General features: G+C 38.5%; 2 protein-coding genes across 2 annotated transcripts; both read left to right on the plus strand.

Annotated features, from left to right (window-relative positions):
• Positions 1-2,206: 2,206 nt before the first annotated feature.
• On the plus strand, positions 2,207-4,021 carry LOC137947769 (LOB domain-containing protein 30-like). The gene is made up of 2 exons (XM_068793535.1): positions 2,207-2,509; positions 3,725-4,021. Exons 1-2 carry the CDS (start codon positions 2,207-2,209, stop codon positions 4,019-4,021), a joined length of 600 nt encoding a protein of 199 aa, XP_068649636.1.
• A 4,337-nt stretch (positions 4,022-8,358) lies between these two features.
• On the plus strand, positions 8,359-10,539 carry LOC137948718 (uncharacterized). Its single transcript, XM_068794867.1, has one exon. The coding sequence runs from the start codon at positions 8,495-8,497 to the stop codon at positions 10,361-10,363; it is 1,869 nt and encodes a 622-aa protein (XP_068650968.1). The 5' UTR covers positions 8,359-8,494; the 3' UTR covers positions 10,364-10,539.
• The last annotated feature ends 7,571 nt before the right edge of the window (positions 10,540-18,110 follow it).

The raw sequence follows: 18,110 nt of genomic DNA on the forward strand, positions 1-18,110 counted from the left end.
GTTCAAATCCTTGCAACGAAATTTTCGTAAAGAGCTGTTGGGTTGGTTGGCTTATCCAACCTAAATTGCAGAGACTTTCCCATCCCGTCTCCATTCTCCATTCTCCAAGCATTCCTGTCTCCAACATTTGGCTTTCTTGCCGCATCCAATACTCTCGAGTAGAGTTCCTGCACCGAGTTCTTCTAAAATAGCTCGCATTTGTTGATTTGTTCCCGGAGTAAATTATTCCTGCCTGACTGAGCTCACTTTGCTCAGATCGCTGTTACGTTATGAAACTGACAACCGTTTCATGAGCTTACCAACTTGTAGATTAGATTATTCATCTTCTTATAAATTGGTGAACTCTTTTAAACAATTCCACCATTCTGCGAATCTCCTCTGCAACTAAGAAACGCACTGCCTGAGAAGGGTCAGGAACGTTTCTGGATTGAACTGGGTATTCAGAGGTCTCCAGTATTACTAGTTAAGGATCAAGTTTTCCCCGACCTCAATTCCGCGGCAGGAAACCAATATGAGTGATTGATGAGTTGCTGACAAGAAGCAAGAATTCTGCAAGTGGGGTTTTTTCCCCTTGTCATTTACTTTCGAACCTGAAGCGGTGCAAGATCGACGGCCACAATGACCGTGTCTGCAAGTACAGTACGTCACGCAGCACCGGAACCCATTCTCACCTCTCTGTAGCTGCCTGCAGCCTTCCGTCCCTCGGCATAAAATCGCAGTAAAATGCAACGTTTATCGGCCATTGGTTTTCGTTTATATTTTAATGTTTACTTTTTCTCTCCTCCGGACGGAACAAGACAGAGGACCAGACGGCGCGGCCGTGCGAAGTATTCAGTAGCTCAATGGAGGTCAGGTCAGAGTTCAGAGTTCAGAGAGTCGATTAGAAATCGCAAAGAGACGAAAGAGAAGAGTATTTTAAAGGGAGAGAGATGACCTTCGAGTCTCCTTACACTTCTTCTGCTCACAGTCTTTGGTCACCACCCTCGACCGATTTCGAATTGAACGGCCGCTGGCCCCCCCTGTCGGCCGGTGACCTCATTCATTGACACCTGGTACGACGTAACCCTAGCACGACGGTACCTGCACGTGAGAACAGTTGCAACATGATTCTCCGTGCCAGTCAGCGGTAAGTAAGTAAAGTCACCCTATGTTTTCGACTGTCGACCTCTCTTCTTCCTCTGAATCTGTACTTCTCTCAGTTCAGCCACTCCATAGCTTTCAATAAATGAGCTTTTCCACAGGGAAAGCTTAATTCTCGTCGCTGCTCGCTGCAACTTTCATGCAAATCTTTCTTTCTTTCTTGCCGTTTTGTTTTCTCTTTCTTCGTCTCCATGAGGTTTGTTCTGATCATTTTCGTTTTCGAATATCAGAAGGAAACTGAAAGAATTCTGGGTAGAATTAGAACGGAGTCTTAATTTCGTAAAAGCTTGTCCAAAATGTCTAATTCTGAACCTTGAAAAACCTTGATGGAACCTGTGGAAGCAAACAGGGATTGAGATTTCACTAGCAATTAACAAATATATTAGTTAACAAAGACTTCTATCCAAAGTTAATTAGTCGATTAGAAATTGAAAGGAAAAAATTATATTTAATCGCGCAGTAACGAAACGACGAAAATTCAAACGCATCCGCGGACACGAAAGGGAAAACAACGAAAAAACAACAAAATTTGCTCTGAAGCGCCTTTCCCCATATCAGTCCCTGCATCGTCTTCCTGGTTGATCGAGCTGCAACAGTAGAAGGAAGAAAGACGGTGGAGACACGTAGGGAGAGAGGGAGAGAGAGGACGTGGGCTCATGTCATCTCCACGTGCGGGTGGCACGTGGGAGCGTTTCACGGCGGTTGGGAGTTGCTACAGGCGACCGCATGTTTGCTTCACGCAATCTGCTTTAAAGGGTAGCTGGGTTTCCGTGGCTTTAAAGATTGAATGCGAAGAACAGCTCCAAGACTCATCACCGAAGGCTAAAACAATTTTCTGTACGATCTTCTCAGTTCGGCGCTGTTTCAATTGGGAATAAATACTCTCAAGTAACAAAAGCAACAGAAGAAAGCAAGAAAAGTAAGTCTTTTTCTTCCCTGTCTTCCAAGTTAGCCCTACAGACCGGCCAACCCTCTTTTCTCTCTGTCTATCACTCTTATCTTTCTGTGGGACGTGACGGATAATGCCATAAAGGGGAGAGAAAAGGATTGCAGCAAGGCTAAAAGAATGAGCAGAAGCAATAACGGGAGCGGCGGCGGAGGCGGTGGGCCATGCGGCGCGTGTAAGTTTCTTCGGAGGAAGTGCGTCAGCGGGTGCATCTTCGCTCCTTACTTCGACGCCGAGCAGGGAGCCGGGCGGTTCGCGGCGGTGCATAAGATATTCGGCGCCAGTAACGTCTCCAAGCTTCTTGCGCGGATACCAGACCACAAGCGCCTAGACGCCGTCGTCACTATCTGCTATGAAGCTCAGGCCAGGCTCAGAGATCCCGTCTACGGCTGCGTCTCCCATATCTTCGCCCTTCAGCAGCAGGTAACCTCCGGTTTATTTGCCTTTTTCCTTCTTCTCGCAGACAATTAATTTCGCTACAGAAAGAAGGTTATATTATCTATGATCTTTACCCAGTTTTAAATGTTCCTACGGAAAAGATTCTTCTCTTTTGAGCAAGCAGTAGGTCTGTGATGGAAGATATTCTTCTTCTTTTTTTTTTTTTTTTTTTTTTCGTTTCGATGACTTCTGGGCACCTCCATCTCTGCTCGGTAGTTCAGAATTATCTGGCTTTACGGAGATGGAGACCGGCGGGCTGGAGAATTCAGATGTAACTCCTTTCTACGTTTTGTCCATGAATAAAACCTTTCCACATGTAACTCCTCTTGATATGCTCTTCGAGTTTGAACTTGCAAAGACAGAGTTGCTTGCGCTGATGGATTTCATTTATGACGATTTTTCATTTGGAAGACTTATGAACTAGGGTTTGGTCGCAAAATTTATAAAACAACTGTTTCATCAAATGAGCAGCAGCCGTTGTCAGAGGCACAGGGGAGGGGTTTTTCTGACATCTTCAAGATGAAGTCAGCATGATTTTCTGGCCGTACGATCATGGGGAATGCCATCGATTGACTGTTATGGTTCCCTCTTAATTCTTTCGAACCATCCAATCAATCTATTTGAGATTTTTTTTTAAAAAATGATGCACGAGTTCCTGCTCTTTCAGCTTGAAATGGGTTGCCGATTGGACCTCTTAAAGATTGCTCATATTTCACTTAAAAATGGTTTCTTGGTTATCGTTTTGATCCAGTGGAGTCTTCTGAGGCCCCGATCTTCTCTCTTCAGTCAATATCAAATATTCTATTATAAAACTAGTAATTATTACATCTCCTATAAGCTTTGGATAACGACGCAGAGTGTTCTTTCTTCCCTGACCTCCCTAGACTTCATTTTCAGCGAGTTGGGATTTCAGTACTTAATCCCTTTTCAGGAAAGGAATGAGCAATGCCTGAAAGCAGCTCAAGTTCTTCCCACAAGCTGATTGCTGGCTGAGGTCAAATGCGAGATCTACAAGCTTTCCTCATTTGATATATTCTAGTCTTGCTTGAGATTGTAAACTTGCATGTCTGAGATTCTGAAGCCTGTTCTTGAAGACACACCTGTAGTGCAGTTGTGCCGCATCAATGGCAGAACAAATCTCTTACTTCAGTAATGGCTACAACTCTCCGATTAAACTATCTTTGTCTTTTGAAATTCCAGGTTGTGAACCTGCAAAATGAATTGGCAGTAGTTCAAACTCATCTCTCAAGCATGGACATCCCAGCTCCACCTTGCTACCTAGCAAACAGCTCCATCTCATCGACTCTGGTGCCCGTTGATGATCAGTTGCAACCAGTTCCCAATTCTCGACAGTTGCAGGCTCTTCCAGAGACGATGAACACCGGGAATATATCAGATCAGCGCAGTGCAGAGATCGAACTTCAGTTACTGGCACAAGAATACCTCTCTAGATACTTCAATGAAGGACAGTTTCAACCACTACCCAAGTATTCTTAAAGGTTTCTCTACTTTTGCTCTAACTGTAGCTGAACTGGGTCTAAGTTATTGATGACTTCCTAATCTTAATCAAGTCTGGTTAAACTTTCAAATCTTAGACTTGAGTGATTTAACCCGCTTCATGGTTCATGTTCACCATTGTTAAGCACTTACAGATGGTGAAACTGCATATTGGAATTTCAATAACTTTCACAAGTTTCACAAGCACTTGAAGGCCCTGCCAAGCTGTTGATTTGATACAAAAGGTTAGCCTTAGAAAGACCAGCTTGTGTTTCTCAATGGCAAAATTTCACAGATTTCCAAGTGAAAATGCCTAAACCAAACCTTATTTTCCTCTATGAGAAAAAAGATTTCTAGTTTAACAATTTATCGTCCTTGTGCTAATGAAGACTTGAAGAGGCGATCTCTCTGATGTTTAGGAAAAGGAGAATTTGATCATTATCTCATTTTTACTAACTAATTTTTTGGGAATAATAATGGTCAAATTCTCATTTTCTTTTCTTTTCTAGGGGTTCCAAAGAGACCCTTAAACAAACCAAGAATCAAGTCCATCGTGTAGAGAAAATATTGATACTGAAAACAGAATTTGAGATAACTCGAGATTTGTTTTGTATTCACTTTATTGAGTTTAGAAGAATTGTTTGCCTTTAAATAGGCTGAAAATTTTAATGTTAGCATGGTTATAGAAGTTCCCAAAACAAAGGAGAACACTTCACAAATATTGAGCAAGAGAGAGAAATAGGAGAGCCATCTATTATGAGCAAAAGCTTCCCCTTGCCAAGTACTACTTGAACTATTGACTTGAAAGTGTATGCTTAACAACACTCCAAAGCATGTGATTTGTTAGGGTTTTGGTAAATATATGTGTAATTCACTAATATAAGAAATGAATTGTACATGTAAATCTTTCGATAATATTTCAAATTCTTAATAGCTTAGCTCACCTCAGATTTTTATAGTGGTTCATAATTAATATTTCAAATTATTGTTACCCTCCTAGTGAGCTCTTGCCCTGGAATTAAACTATCAATAAATATCAGCCAAATGACTTCTAACCCTCCAAAGATATATGACACCTAAACCCAATTGAAGGGGTTTTCGATTACTCTCAATTCACTTATACAAATCTTGATTGGTATATAAATGCAAAGGATACTTGCTTAGCTCGTTACACATACATATAGTATTTTCATCAACAGATATTACAATTAAGCATATAAATAAGGTTATATCCAATCCTAAGGTAAATCTACCAACAATTAAGCAGTTCTAATATATTAGGTATTAAAATAAGCTACAGTCAAGAAATTTTTTAATTCAAACAATTGATGTGAAAATCATTGGTTATTATGATGTAAAATTTTGTTACCAAATCACCATCAATCAAAAACCAAGTAATTTAAACTAATATTAAATCAATGCACAAAAATACTTTGCTTTGAGTGAAAAATATGTCAAAAGCACTTCTTCTTGAGCTCTTAATATGACACTAGAACTTGCAAATCACTATAGGAGCCCTCGAGAGCTTGAGATTTGTGTAGGTAAGACTATCTTAGAGTTTGGGATGAGTTATATATATATAACACAATTCCCAACGTAAAAAAAAAGTTATTGTGAATGGATAATATCATTTTTGGTATTTTATAAACTAGATGAAAATTGGGTAAAAAATTATGAAAAATTAATAGATCTTATTTTTTATTGTTGAACATATTGGTAGGTCAATTGCAAAATTTGAAGCTGTACAACATCCAAATCTAGGTTTACCATCTGAAAATTTGAATTTTCTCACCGTGGGTTTGAATCTTGTGCCCTAGGTTCAACTCCATCTTCTTCGCCAACTAGGTTGAAAATTTCATATGTTTTGAAATTAACACCTAAGTTTATACTTCTATGTTTCAATGTGTTTTTAACTCCCTTCACTTTCTTGTTTATGTTCAACCATTTTAGCTTCACTTTTTAAATTTCAATTAGTTTACTCCCCCTTAATGAGAAAAATGCTTTGTTACAAACTCCATTCTTTGTGGTCTTAAAGTTATCTATCTCTTTGTACTTCACAACAAGAAATTGAACTTATACCAGCGAATTTTCTTGCTAGCAAAAGTTAAGTTTGTTGGCAAGCTTTCTATAAGCAAAAAATTATAGTAACATTTGTTGGTGCATTTCAGCTGGAAGAGGCTTCTGCTAGAGAAGGTGGCAAAAGTCAAAATCCCTGCCTGTAAAATAAAAAAATTTGTTGGCTGGGATTTTGCGTCTCTACCAGTGAATTTATTTAATTTGCTGGCAAAGTGTCCACCCTCTACTACCGAATTTAAATTGATTTCATTGGCAGTGGACCCTTCTTATGTGCATCTTTTGTCAGTGAATTCTTAGTTTCATTGGTAGATAGTAATTTTTTTATTAATTTGTTAACTTAATTTCTTTGTTTAATAAATAATTTTATTTAAAAATATATATTAAATTTAAAATTTTAAAAAAATAAAAATATGCATAACAATATCCCAAAAAATTTAAAATTTTTACAATTTCTATTAATATAAAAATTACTAAGTATACAAAAATAATATAAAAAAACTATAAACCATTAATAGGAGGGTGTCTGTGGCTGGATCTAAGTCTGCATCTATTGAAAAAACCATAAAGCACATAAGTAGTTAATAGAAGCTAACATTTCTTCCTCCAATTCTTGTAAGTTTTCTTTCTCTTTATTCCTATAATATGACGAAGACATTGGTTCAATCTAGAGATCAAAAGGTGCCATATATGTACCAAAAAACAAAAAGAGAACATGTGGAATGAGAACTCTTTGTATGCCATATCATATTGAAGCCATAGTTGATAGAATCACCATTTTTATTTGCCAAAACTCTACTTACAAAGCTGAAAAAATAGAAAATCGCAAAACTTCACTTACAACCATTTATACAAGAAATCATACAGGTTTCTATCCGAACCGAGTTAACTCGATCCAGTTCTAAGTCAACTCAATGAGTTTCCCAACCGTCGCAATATTTATTATTCTCCTTATTAAGATTTGCAATAATTGTGCAAAAAAATTATTAAACCTCTTTTCTTGCAAAAAAAAAAGTCTATTTAAGGTAGTGTTATAAAATTTGGACTAAATTGAGTTCAACCAAAGAAAAGCAGAGGGACAAGGTTTCAAGTCCCATATAATATAAAGGTCAGGGAAGAACTTCTCTAAAGTAGAAATTCATTTTTATTTATAATTATGGTATGTCGATGATTTGGGACAAGTGATGGTTAGACCTAATTGACCCTAGTTTAATTTGACGTTATTATTATAAAAATTATAAATAATAATAATAAAATAGATTAAATTATTTAAAACTAAAAAATATTACAGCATGTTTATAGTGTCCACAGACAGTACAAAGTCATATAACAACATGCATATAAGGTCCTTCCCACATAAGTATGTAAAAAATTATTATAATACCCTTATATAATCGGTAATCAAGTAAATGGGTATTACTCAATTCTGTTCAGTTTAATGAAATTGTGATGTAATGGGTAAATGGATAAAATTATCCAATTACATGTATAGGTAAACTTTTTGTTTCATATTCATTCCGTTTAATAAACGGCGGACAAAAAATCGAATAATCAGATAAAATGGACACCCCTAATATTCCTCATTTAAACTATGGATACCCTTCCGAATATACAGTTTTTAGGCTATGGTTTTTTTAAAAGTTGTGTTCATATCCAATCCACCCATCAATTGCCCCCACTTGAGGAAGCTTCTTGTAGTGCAAAACCTAGTTGGAAAGTGAGACATCCCCCCACCTTATATGCTTTTCTTTCACTTGTTTAACCAATTGATTGATGTCAAACTTTGGGTTCCAAATACTTACAATCATAAACTGTGTCACGTTTGACCATTTAATTTCCTTTGTAATTCATTCATTTGATTGTAGAAATGGACATGAATTTGTGTTTAGGGTAAATTATAGAAGAAAGTGTAAATTAATTTTTACCTAAATAAGAACTGAAAAATAATTTAATTTTGATTTAACCCAATTGAACCGGCTAATTTGGTCCGGTTTGAGGTCTGGTCGGGTAAACCGACCAAACCCAATTTTGCTAAGGAGGGTAAATTCAGAATTTCTCGTCTCCCAAATGGATAAAAATCGGACAATTTCGTTTTTGTTTTTCCTTTTTTGATAAACGGATTTATATGAAATTACGTGTTTGCCATTGAAGCGAAAAAACACAGCCCAAACGGACTTGTTAAAGAGGGAAATCCCGAAAATGGGAATTTTTAGTTCGGCGTTCGACGTAGTACGGATAAGCTCGATGCTCCAGTTGCAGCCACAACAAAGATCGGACAAACGGCACAGCCCTCTCTCTCTCTCTTTCTCTCTTTTGTCTTTGACTCGAGGTAAAATCAGAAAAACCTAGGCGCCTCTTTTTCTCCTAACTCTCCTTCAACGCTCGTTCTTGGCCTCCTTCATGAACCTCAACCACCTCCACCACCATCTCCAGCCGCCCATGGACCCCACCCTTCAGCCTCCTCCCCCTTCCTTTTCTCTCTTGCCGGAAATCGTTGTCTTCCGCGACGACGATGACGAGGAAGACGAGGATGAGAACGAGAAGCGCGTTTCTTCTCCAGGCCACAGCGATCAATCCTCCTCCTCCGACCCTGACCGTCCCCCTGCTTTGCCGTCCATTCCCGGACCCGCCCCACGGGAGGGCCCAACCCCTTTCATTGACCCGGAGCCCCATATCTCTGCCCAGTTCTATACTTTCAACCGTGACTCACACGCCCTCATGGTTCTCTGTATCTTGGAACGCCGTTTGGCTACTCCGGCTGAAATCCGAGCCGCCACGCCTCGCCCCGTCCTTAAGTCATGGCGCCTTGTCTGGAAGGACCGGAACGAGGACACCGCGTATACGACCGCTTGGAAACGCATCCAGGACAAGCTCAACGCTCACGTCGACGAGCATGGCAACCAGGCCCTTTACTTCAAGAACAATTCCCACCAGTACGTGTCTCACATCGACCAGTGGCAGGATATAGTGATGAGCTTCCATGGCGACGCCGATCTCAAGCACCTAGGGCTTAAGGAAACCGTCGAGAGAATCAAGCAAGTGTGGACTGTCGGTGCCAAATTTTATGGTATTCCGGAATCCTTTATTAGGGTTTGTGTTACTGCATGTCCAGTCTGCTCCGACGGGTGTCCTTCCTCCCAGCGAACTAAGCGGAGGAGGTTCGAGTACACCGAGTCGTTTGAGGTCCCTGCCAAGGAGGTCCCTAGCAGATTGCAGCAGTTGGCTGCGAAGCATAAGGTGGTGCTCTGTATTCGTCAGAAGTACATCCGGTACAAACCCTTTATGGCCGAGGTTAAAGATTATGCTTGCCACCGAGCTGGGGAGCCTGCCTCGGCCAAAAAGGCACGGGCTTTGAAGCGGGAGCCCTACGCTTCGAAGAGGTGTGGCTGTGGGTTCCGGATTAGGGCAATTGTGCCTATAGCCAATTACAATGAGAAAGACAAGACCTTTGTGTATCAGGAGGAAGGGATGGCAGTTTTTAAGCTTTATGCTGTGCATTCGGGGCATGAGCCAGGACCGTTGGACGGAAATGCTCGAATAATTCACAGGGTTTTGGGTCACAAAGGGGGTTTCCCGATGGACCAGGAAACTGTTTATGGTTTGAATGATGATTTGGACTCAGATGGATATGGATTGATAGCGAAAGATGAGAGTGATTCTCAGTTTGCAGTTCTGCAACAGCTGCAGGACCTTAGGGTTGAAATTGGAGTTCTTGAAGCTAAGATTGCAAAAATGCCAAGGGAGGTTTTGTCTTCACTATCCAGAGAGTTAGGTGAACTCGTGAATCGGGTTAGAAGAATTGGGGATGAGGCCTCAAGGCCGGTGGATCTCCTGCTTGATAAGCAGCACTCAGATGAGGTTCTGGTCGATAATGAATTGGGTCAATGGGGAGATCCACACCATAGGATATATGGAGATGGTAAAGATGCAGAATTGATTGAGGAAGAGGAAGACAGTTTTGTACAGACATGGGATCAAATGAGTCAATGTGGGGATGCAAAGGTTCTTATGAGGGACAACTGTAAATCGGACAAGTGGTTGAAGGACTGTGGGGACTTTGATGAAAAAAGCATTCTTGAATGTGAGGAGGATTCCAAGTTGATTAAACCAATAAGGCATGATGGAACTATAGTGACAGACCCCAGTTTAGTAGGAATACAGGTGGACAGTTTCTATCCAGATAACCCTAAATGGTATGATTCACCTTGTGGCTTAGACCCTACCACTGATTGTGGGGATGGTAGTTTCAGACACGGAGGAATTGTATAGAGTCCATGAAGAGGGCTTACTTGTTCTAACAGCTGGCTGAGGTGGATATTGGGTTGTAAATTTTGTATACTGAAGGTTGGATTTCTTGAGAAGTCCATGTTTGGGCTTTTCGCCACAGAATATCTTTTGATTACTTTTATAACCATGATCATTTGGCTATGCATTTCTTTCAGTATTTGTCTTATTCTCGAAATTCTTCTTTACTTGAAACTATTCATGGAAATTTTATTTTAGATTTTTTCAATAAGCTTGTCAACCTCTTTCTGAGGTCACAGACAGAAACAGGCATTAGAATGTGATCTACTGCTGCGTGTGAATCGAGACCTAGAAATGGACATAGTTACTGCTCAACAGATAATATAAAACAAGATAATCACGGGGAATTGGGTCAAACTCTCCTCTTTTTTTGTGGCGCTGTTGGTACTTTACTTTTCTGAAACCTTCGCTCTAGCTTATACTGATACGCTTTTATCTAGCACTTGCAGTCGTCTGCAAATAATCAATGTAAGGTGCCAAATGCTAACTTCTGCCTATAAACTCTGTGACTGATTTGGTAGGTAATTTCCAAAGTCTTAACTCCTGTTCTCCTGATCTGAGTGACTTCAATTATGCTGCTTACTTGCATGTGTTAGTATATCTCCATTTTGATTTGAGTATGCTGTTATTTTCTAATATATGTCATGTTTCCATATTGCATTCTTGTTTTCACCTTACATATTTTAATCATCTTCTCATTGTCATATTTTACACTCTTAAACTTATAATAAATAGTCAAATAACAAGTTGCCACAAACCAAAAACAAAAAATCAAGTAACAGGCACTTAGCTGGTTGACATACTTGATCCAAAGCCCAAACCTTACAGTTACAAGGAGAGGGAAATTTCAACAGAAAGCTGCTGCCAAGAAACTCCCTTGTTTGCTAGCTGGTTGTGACTGTTTAATGGTAGCAAGACACACTCTGGTTCAACTATCCAAGATGCACATAATACTGTGATTTCAGTTGATGTCTATTGCACTCCAAGTTGGCTATGAATTTCTTGTCATCCTTGAGATTGTTGTGGCAAAGTCACCTTCAACCACCGAAGTACCTGTGAATCTTTGAGCGAATAGTCCAGCTCCTGTGATGAGAACCATAGTTTCAGCTTCAATGGAATCACATACCCTAGCTGGGCCAGAGAATGCGAAAAGAAAAACACTACTATGGTTTCTAACTATGCCACTAAAATAGCAGGGGCAGGATTACACAACAAGTTGCCATCAATATTCAATTTCAGCTCACCTTCCAAAGGGGGAACCGAGGGTTGTTTTGGTGGGTTAACAATTGAATATTGTAATGGTTTTTCAGTGTCTTGTAATGAGAGAGCTAGGTAGAGGAGGCTTTTTTTTTTTAGCGGAGCTGTCCTAAAGGAGGATGGATATTTACATTGCCTCAATTACAAGCCTCCAGTGGGAATGAAGTATGCTGAAAAGTTCATCTTCTACACCTGAGCCAAAAGTTTGAAGGAACTGCTGTCATATAAATTTTCCAAGGAATTTTTCCATGTTTAGGGAGAGCCCAAGTGTGGCAACAGCTATGTGGAACAAATAATATATAAAGTCTAAAACAGCTATGTGGAACAAAAAATTACCTGCAGTATTGAAGAACTACATTGGTCTTTCTAGCTCCTTACCTAGTCTGTCATCTAATGAGTCACTGGCTACTGGAGGAAGGTTATTGACCAATTTTCTCTCCTTGTACAGCAATTACCAAATATTATCAGGCTTATCATCCATTAAAAATTCTATCTTCAGAGTTTATGGTAATCTGGATATGTGAACATCTATTTGAGTTATCTCTTGATGATTTTACATGTTATTGTGTCCGAGGAACCATCAAGAGACCAGTGTTGTATTTGTGAATCTTTGGGAATTGGGACAAGGAAGGGTACTGCAATGATCCATGTTGTAGTTGTGGAAGTTCAATAATGAGAGAAGGTAAGAAGTCATTGGAAAAAAACCTTTGTATGAACCATGTAGTCTTGAAAATATTAACTTGTTAATGAACATAGGATGACAACAGCTACATTACCCTTCTGGGACTGAAATATGCCTGAGCAGATATCTATATGGCCTGTACTTATTTCTAAATGATAGCTGGAGTAATGTTCTGGAATCAATCGCTATGGCTTGTCCATCAAGTTAAAACCCCTTAAAACAACCAAACGAGTAAAACAAGTTTCTGACAAAAAAATTTACTATATATTCTTCAGTTACTTCATCAGTACTTGTGTCTCAATGATTGAATTGGGCTTGCATTTTTAGCCTATTAGGTTAGACAGGTACAGTTGTTTCACAATTTCCTTATCAAATAGAACCAGGTTTTCCTTGTCATAAGACTCTTTTCTTTTCTTTTTTTGAAATGTAAGACTCTTTTCAATATAAGTTAAATTAAAATTTTGGCAATCTGTGAAAAGTTTGGCAATCGCAAAAGATACCGGACTGGGTTTGAATCCTAAAAAACCGTTGCTTCCTCTCTCTCTCTCCCTCTCCTTCTCTCTCTCTCTCCCTCTCCTTCTCTCTCTCACTCTCTCTCTAACACACAGAGACACACACACACTCATATATACTGCAATATTTTATACTTTTCCTAAAGTCTGTAGAGGCATGCTCATTGATGCATTATAGAATTTCTTGAACCACCGAATGCATAGTGAGCAGTGGGTTCTGATATATATATTTCCAGTGTGGTGAACCTTAAAAATTGATGCTTGGAATTAAAAGTTTGAGCATACCCACAGCGTAGATTACTATAAATATTTCTTGGACAGGTCTGTTGTGTAAGTTAAGAAGTGGAATATGGTTGTTGTTATCTTTGATAGATTAACACACTCATAGCTTTGTTAATTGAGATCTGGTTAACTGGATGAAACTGAAACAGAGATAACAAAAGGTTGCTCAAAAATGTTGGAGGAATTTTGAGGGGCTAAATAGGAAAAATCTTAAAATATTAGATCATGAAAATTTCAGTTTCCCCAGGAGACAGGTATCCACTTCTTGAGGTGATTTTCTTTTGACTAGTGAAGTTCAGGTAACTATGATTTGTTCAGAATATACCTAGCCCTTCTAGAATTGCTGATCACTTAAAAAAGGGTTGCACCGGCTGAAAACTTATTTGGTCAGCATTTTGTTTCTGAAATTAGGAACAGCATTTTCCTTTCCCACAGACTGGCTGAAAGGCAGTACCACAACAAACATTTCAAGTCCTGGTACGTATTTTGTTTCTAAAATACTTACTATTTTGTGTTTAGAATTGCAATACTGGAATTTTATTACTGAATATTGTTTTTTCACATTATGTAAATCTAGAAATAGAAATCCAGAATTAGTATTATCTTTGAAATTACAATTCATACCTCTATACAATAGAATATTTATGTTAGTTAAATAAAATAGAGGAAGAAAATTTTATTAGATGACTTAAATGTTGTTTTAGTGAGAACGAAGCTACTAATATATAATTAAGTGAAAAGGCTAAAAAGAGTATTTTTGGCATTGTTGTGAGAAATAATGTATAAGTATTTTAGTCATAGGTCATAAAGGTATTTTCATCATTTAACATGACATGCACACAATGGGTACTTTTACTATTTTATATAAAAATGAAAATGTAGCTTTAAAGTGTGGCTTCAACATTTCAAATCTACAGTATTGAGAAGGTAGAGTATTTCATCTTTTCTTATGCAATGTATTAAAAAAGGCTAAAAGGGTCATTTCATTATTATGTGCAGACCACAAAAAATATGTTAGAGGGGATTGTTTTTATACATTGACTGACATGTTACAAGTCAGAAGGGTATTTTTGTGGAATTCTACTTCATTCTCTGTTTTCCAGTGATAACTCTTCCATGGTTTCTTTTGTGATACTTAGCTTGCACAGGCCCAATGATCTGGAAGACTTAGCGCTTCCTTCACCTCACCCTTGGAGAAGCTTCCCTGATGGGGTTTAGTGTGTTAGGAATTGGTTTGGAATTATTGCTTTTAGAATTTTGCTGCTGTTTGTTTTCGAATGCCAGCATTAGGGTGTCTGGAATTAATGCTCAAAAGAGTTCCTACAGTCAAAAAAATTCTTCAATTTGTGGAATTCTATTTCATTCTCCAGCAGTACAGATAAACTCTAGAAAGGCAATTTTTATTGCAAACATGTACCTCAGAAAAACCTTCTCTCTGGAAGTAACTTTTCATGCTTCTTTAAAAAAAAAAATTAAAACATAACAGAGAACAACAATGGCTTTCACCATTCTCTAATGAGATAACCTTTTTGAATTGACCATGACTTTAAATTTTTATAGTAACTCTAGAGCCACACTAACTCTGCTGTATTCTGAAAATATTTATACTAAAAAATTATGTTTCAGTAATGAAATTCAAGAAGGTATATCTTAGAAATATAATCCTAACATGGTTCCCTTTTTTTTTGTTTAACACTCTCTCTCTCTCTCTCTCTATCTCTTATTGTAGGTTCTATCCACCACCTTGAACAGCTCAGAATTCATGGAACTTGTAAACCGAGGACTTTAGGCCTCTCAAGCATGGCCAAATCAGAATTGCGTGGTAGTAGGTTGATTTGGTTCCATTTTTCCAAAGAGTACGTTAGATGCGCAAGATCTGTTTGAAATTTGATTAAAACCGTGAAATACCTGAGGTTGAAGCTCCCAACATTTTCATTTTGCATGATGTGCCCCTGGTTTCAGTAGCCTTTGATATAAAAGATTGTGCGGTGTTGGTCCAACTACTAAGCATTTGTTTGTAACTGGTGGACTAGTAACAACATATGGCCATTCATCAAAACGTTCTTCAGGTGTGAGAATAACTCTACAAAACTTGCGTATCCCCTTTTGGTTTGTTGGATCCAGTTAAACATGGGTTAATCAGGTTTAACCAGTGGTGATGTCTTATGAGATTATATTTATTTGAAAAATTGGGATACTTGATATTATGGGTGGAGTCTTGCCCCTTCCCTTTCCGCAAAAGGGAGTTAAGCGCCATCTTCCTCTTCTTCTATTCTTAAATTTAAAAAGAGAATGAGAAGGGGGGACCGTTTGCCCCTCTAATTCTCTTTCTTTTGTGCCAGTAGGGCCCTCATCCTCATTGCCATTGATGGCTGGGAAGGAAAGGACTCCTTTTCCATTGGTGGGAGCTTCCTCATTTGTTTTGTGTCCTACAGGGGGCATTTCTCCATGCGACTAGTGAGTTGGCTGACTGAGTTGGTTCAGCCAATTGAATCAATCAATCTGGTCTGGGTTTTATTACATTGATCAAATATCATTTGTGGGGTTGGAATGGATTGGTGAATCCGTCTGCAGTCTCTTATATTGGATCAGGTACCAAATCAACTTCAGCTGCCCAGGTGACACCAAATAGACAGATAAACTTAGCGGTACATTGTGGTATGGGCAAAAGAGTTGCATTGCCATTCACCTGTAACTAAGACTTGCAGAGTTTTCAAATTGTATCGGAGGATGGTTGCGAGATGTCTTTGGGAGCGTGAAGGGGAAGAAAGCTAAACTCATTTGTGTGATTATACTCTCGATGTGAAAGAGGTGTCTCACCTTCTGTGGAGAGAGGGGCTCTCTAAGCAGGACTCATATAAAGCTTCTCTTGGTTTGATGATCAACTAGGTATGCATCTGTTGGCAGTAGCAGGCTTTCTTCAAGTGCTTCATGGGGGGAGAAGACTGTCAGTACTGGATTCTTCAATGCTGTTGCTTGCGCCAACTTGAGACAAAACATCATCAACTTCCTTTGAGGTGCTAGGACCCGAACATTTGATGAGTCCCTGATACTAACAATTTGATTGATTTATTTTTAGAGCTTTACAGAGAGTAGCTACAAAGGCTGAAGGGCTATCATACTCAACTTCTAACTAGCCTCACTAGATCTGTAAATTGCTACAGTTCTGGAACAAATCGAGGAGGCCATCAACTCCCTGCCCCCTTCTTTAGTCCTAGATTTGGATTGCTTTATCTTTGACTTCTATTAGATGGGTTCAAGCTTCCTACAACAGGACATTCTTGTCCCTTTTAAGGACTTGTATCACCAGAACATCACCAGCAAGTGGATGTAAACTTCATTGCCCTTATTTCTAGTTTATATCAATTGCTTAGGTCTTAAGCACAAGATTTTGTACTGGGCTCACCCTTTTGACAGATTTATAGCTTGCGAATATCAGACAACTTTTCCAAGCAGAGAGAGATCTTTAACTCAGCTCTTCTGACATTCCAGTCAATGCCATTCATTCTTAAACTCTAACATGGAAAAGGGTTGTTGACAAAGTAAGTTGTTTTTGAACTTGTCAGTTTTAAGATGGCTTTGGTACTAAGTAGAGAAGTAGGAAAAGAAGTTGCATCTCTTTTGCTTTTTTTTCCCTTTTGATTAACAGTTCCCCATCAGGATGTCCTCTATTCATTTGTCTCTTCAACATTGTGGGCAAAATGCTTGCAGCTATTTTTACTCTTGCCAAGCAAACTGGTTCAGACTCTTTACTTCACCACTCTTTTACTTTTCATCAAGAATGCTTATTTCTTAATTCATTGTTGAATAATCTGCTTTAGTAACAGGAGGAAAGAGGGTTAAGTAGTAAAAAATCTCATTGTTAGGTCTCAATCTTAGCATAAACTTTTGGAGAATATAATTTCAGTCCTTGGTAGCAAACCCTAGCCTTTTGATCCTCTTATCTTGGCTTTTTTTTACAACCACTTTGGTAGGAATATCTGGTGATTATCTTTCCTTTGACCTTCTACATTATGAACCCATGGAGGCTATTAAAAGTAGATTTCCTTGGGAGGGAGCATCATTGGAATTTAGGTATCATCTTTGTCACTTTTAAAATGGTTTGCATTCTGAAGTCAAAAGATTTGAGGTAGGCATCAAGCTAATAGAATTCATCAATTACATGTTAGAAAAACCCATTGGCCTGAGCTTCTCTTTAGTGAGCACTACTATTTGAGCCCATATTATATACATAACTGAGTCAGTTATGTGATTATAGATAGTTACACTTCCCTCATGGTGGAAAGTGCTGATTTATCCAATATCCTTTCTCTACAAGTTCCAACCAGAGAAAGAAACTACAATGGACATTCGTTATCACAAAGTCGATCATGGTGTCAGGTAGGTTTCTAACCATTATTCTTTTTTTGTAAATTTTTTGAAAATATTTTATATTTGATATCAGAGCCATGATTCATCCTTGTTTGTGCTTGAAGAAAGCTTGTGCCAAGCTAGAGAATATTAGAGAAACTCAATGGCCCGAGCTAAGTGAGCCCTACTCTTTGGGGCCACATTACGCTTTCCTAATGGTGAGAACATATATCTAGAACAAATTTGTCCAATCTACGAGTTTCGATCATGTCCCATCGATAGAAACTCATCCAGAGAAAGAAATCATTGTAAAAATTCACCATCAAGAGAAAATTGATCATGGCATCAAGTAGGCTTCTATGTATCATTCATTTTGTGTAAAATTTTTGAAAATATTTTACATGACATACTATCAAAATGGGTTTGGAGGTCAAGCATTGACAAGACAAACATGTAGAGATCCATTATATGCTAGTCTTTAGCAAAACATACTCTTTTGGTCTGTTTGGAACTCTTTGAAAAGAAAAAAAATAAAAGAAAATGAGAATTTGACCATTATTATTTCCAAAAAATAGTTAGTGAAAATGAGATAATGCTCAAATTCTTTTTTTCACTAACTATTTTTAGG

Source organism: Aristolochia californica, unplaced genomic scaffold (assembly GCF_029961685.1).
Source record: "Aristolochia californica isolate CCGP_79_NKW_82.1479 unplaced genomic scaffold, dmAriCali1.0.hap1 SCAF_13, whole genome shotgun sequence".
In the NCBI taxonomy this organism is placed as follows: Eukaryota; Viridiplantae; Streptophyta; class Magnoliopsida; order Piperales; family Aristolochiaceae; genus Aristolochia; species Aristolochia californica.

Bases quoted from the DNA above. Each gene is read 5' to 3' on its own strand.
- LOC137948718 (XM_068794867.1), top strand. From the start codon at position 8,495: ATGAACCTCAACCACCTCCACCACCATCTCCAGCCGCCCATGGACCCC.
- LOC137947769 (XM_068793535.1), top strand. From the start codon at position 2,207: ATGAGCAGAAGCAATAACGGGAGCGGCGGCGGAGGCGGTGGGCCATGC. The intron at 2,510-3,724 runs GTAACCTCCGGT...TTGAAATTCCAG, and splicing joins TCTTCGCCCTTCAGCAGCAG to GTTGTGAACCTGCAAAATGA.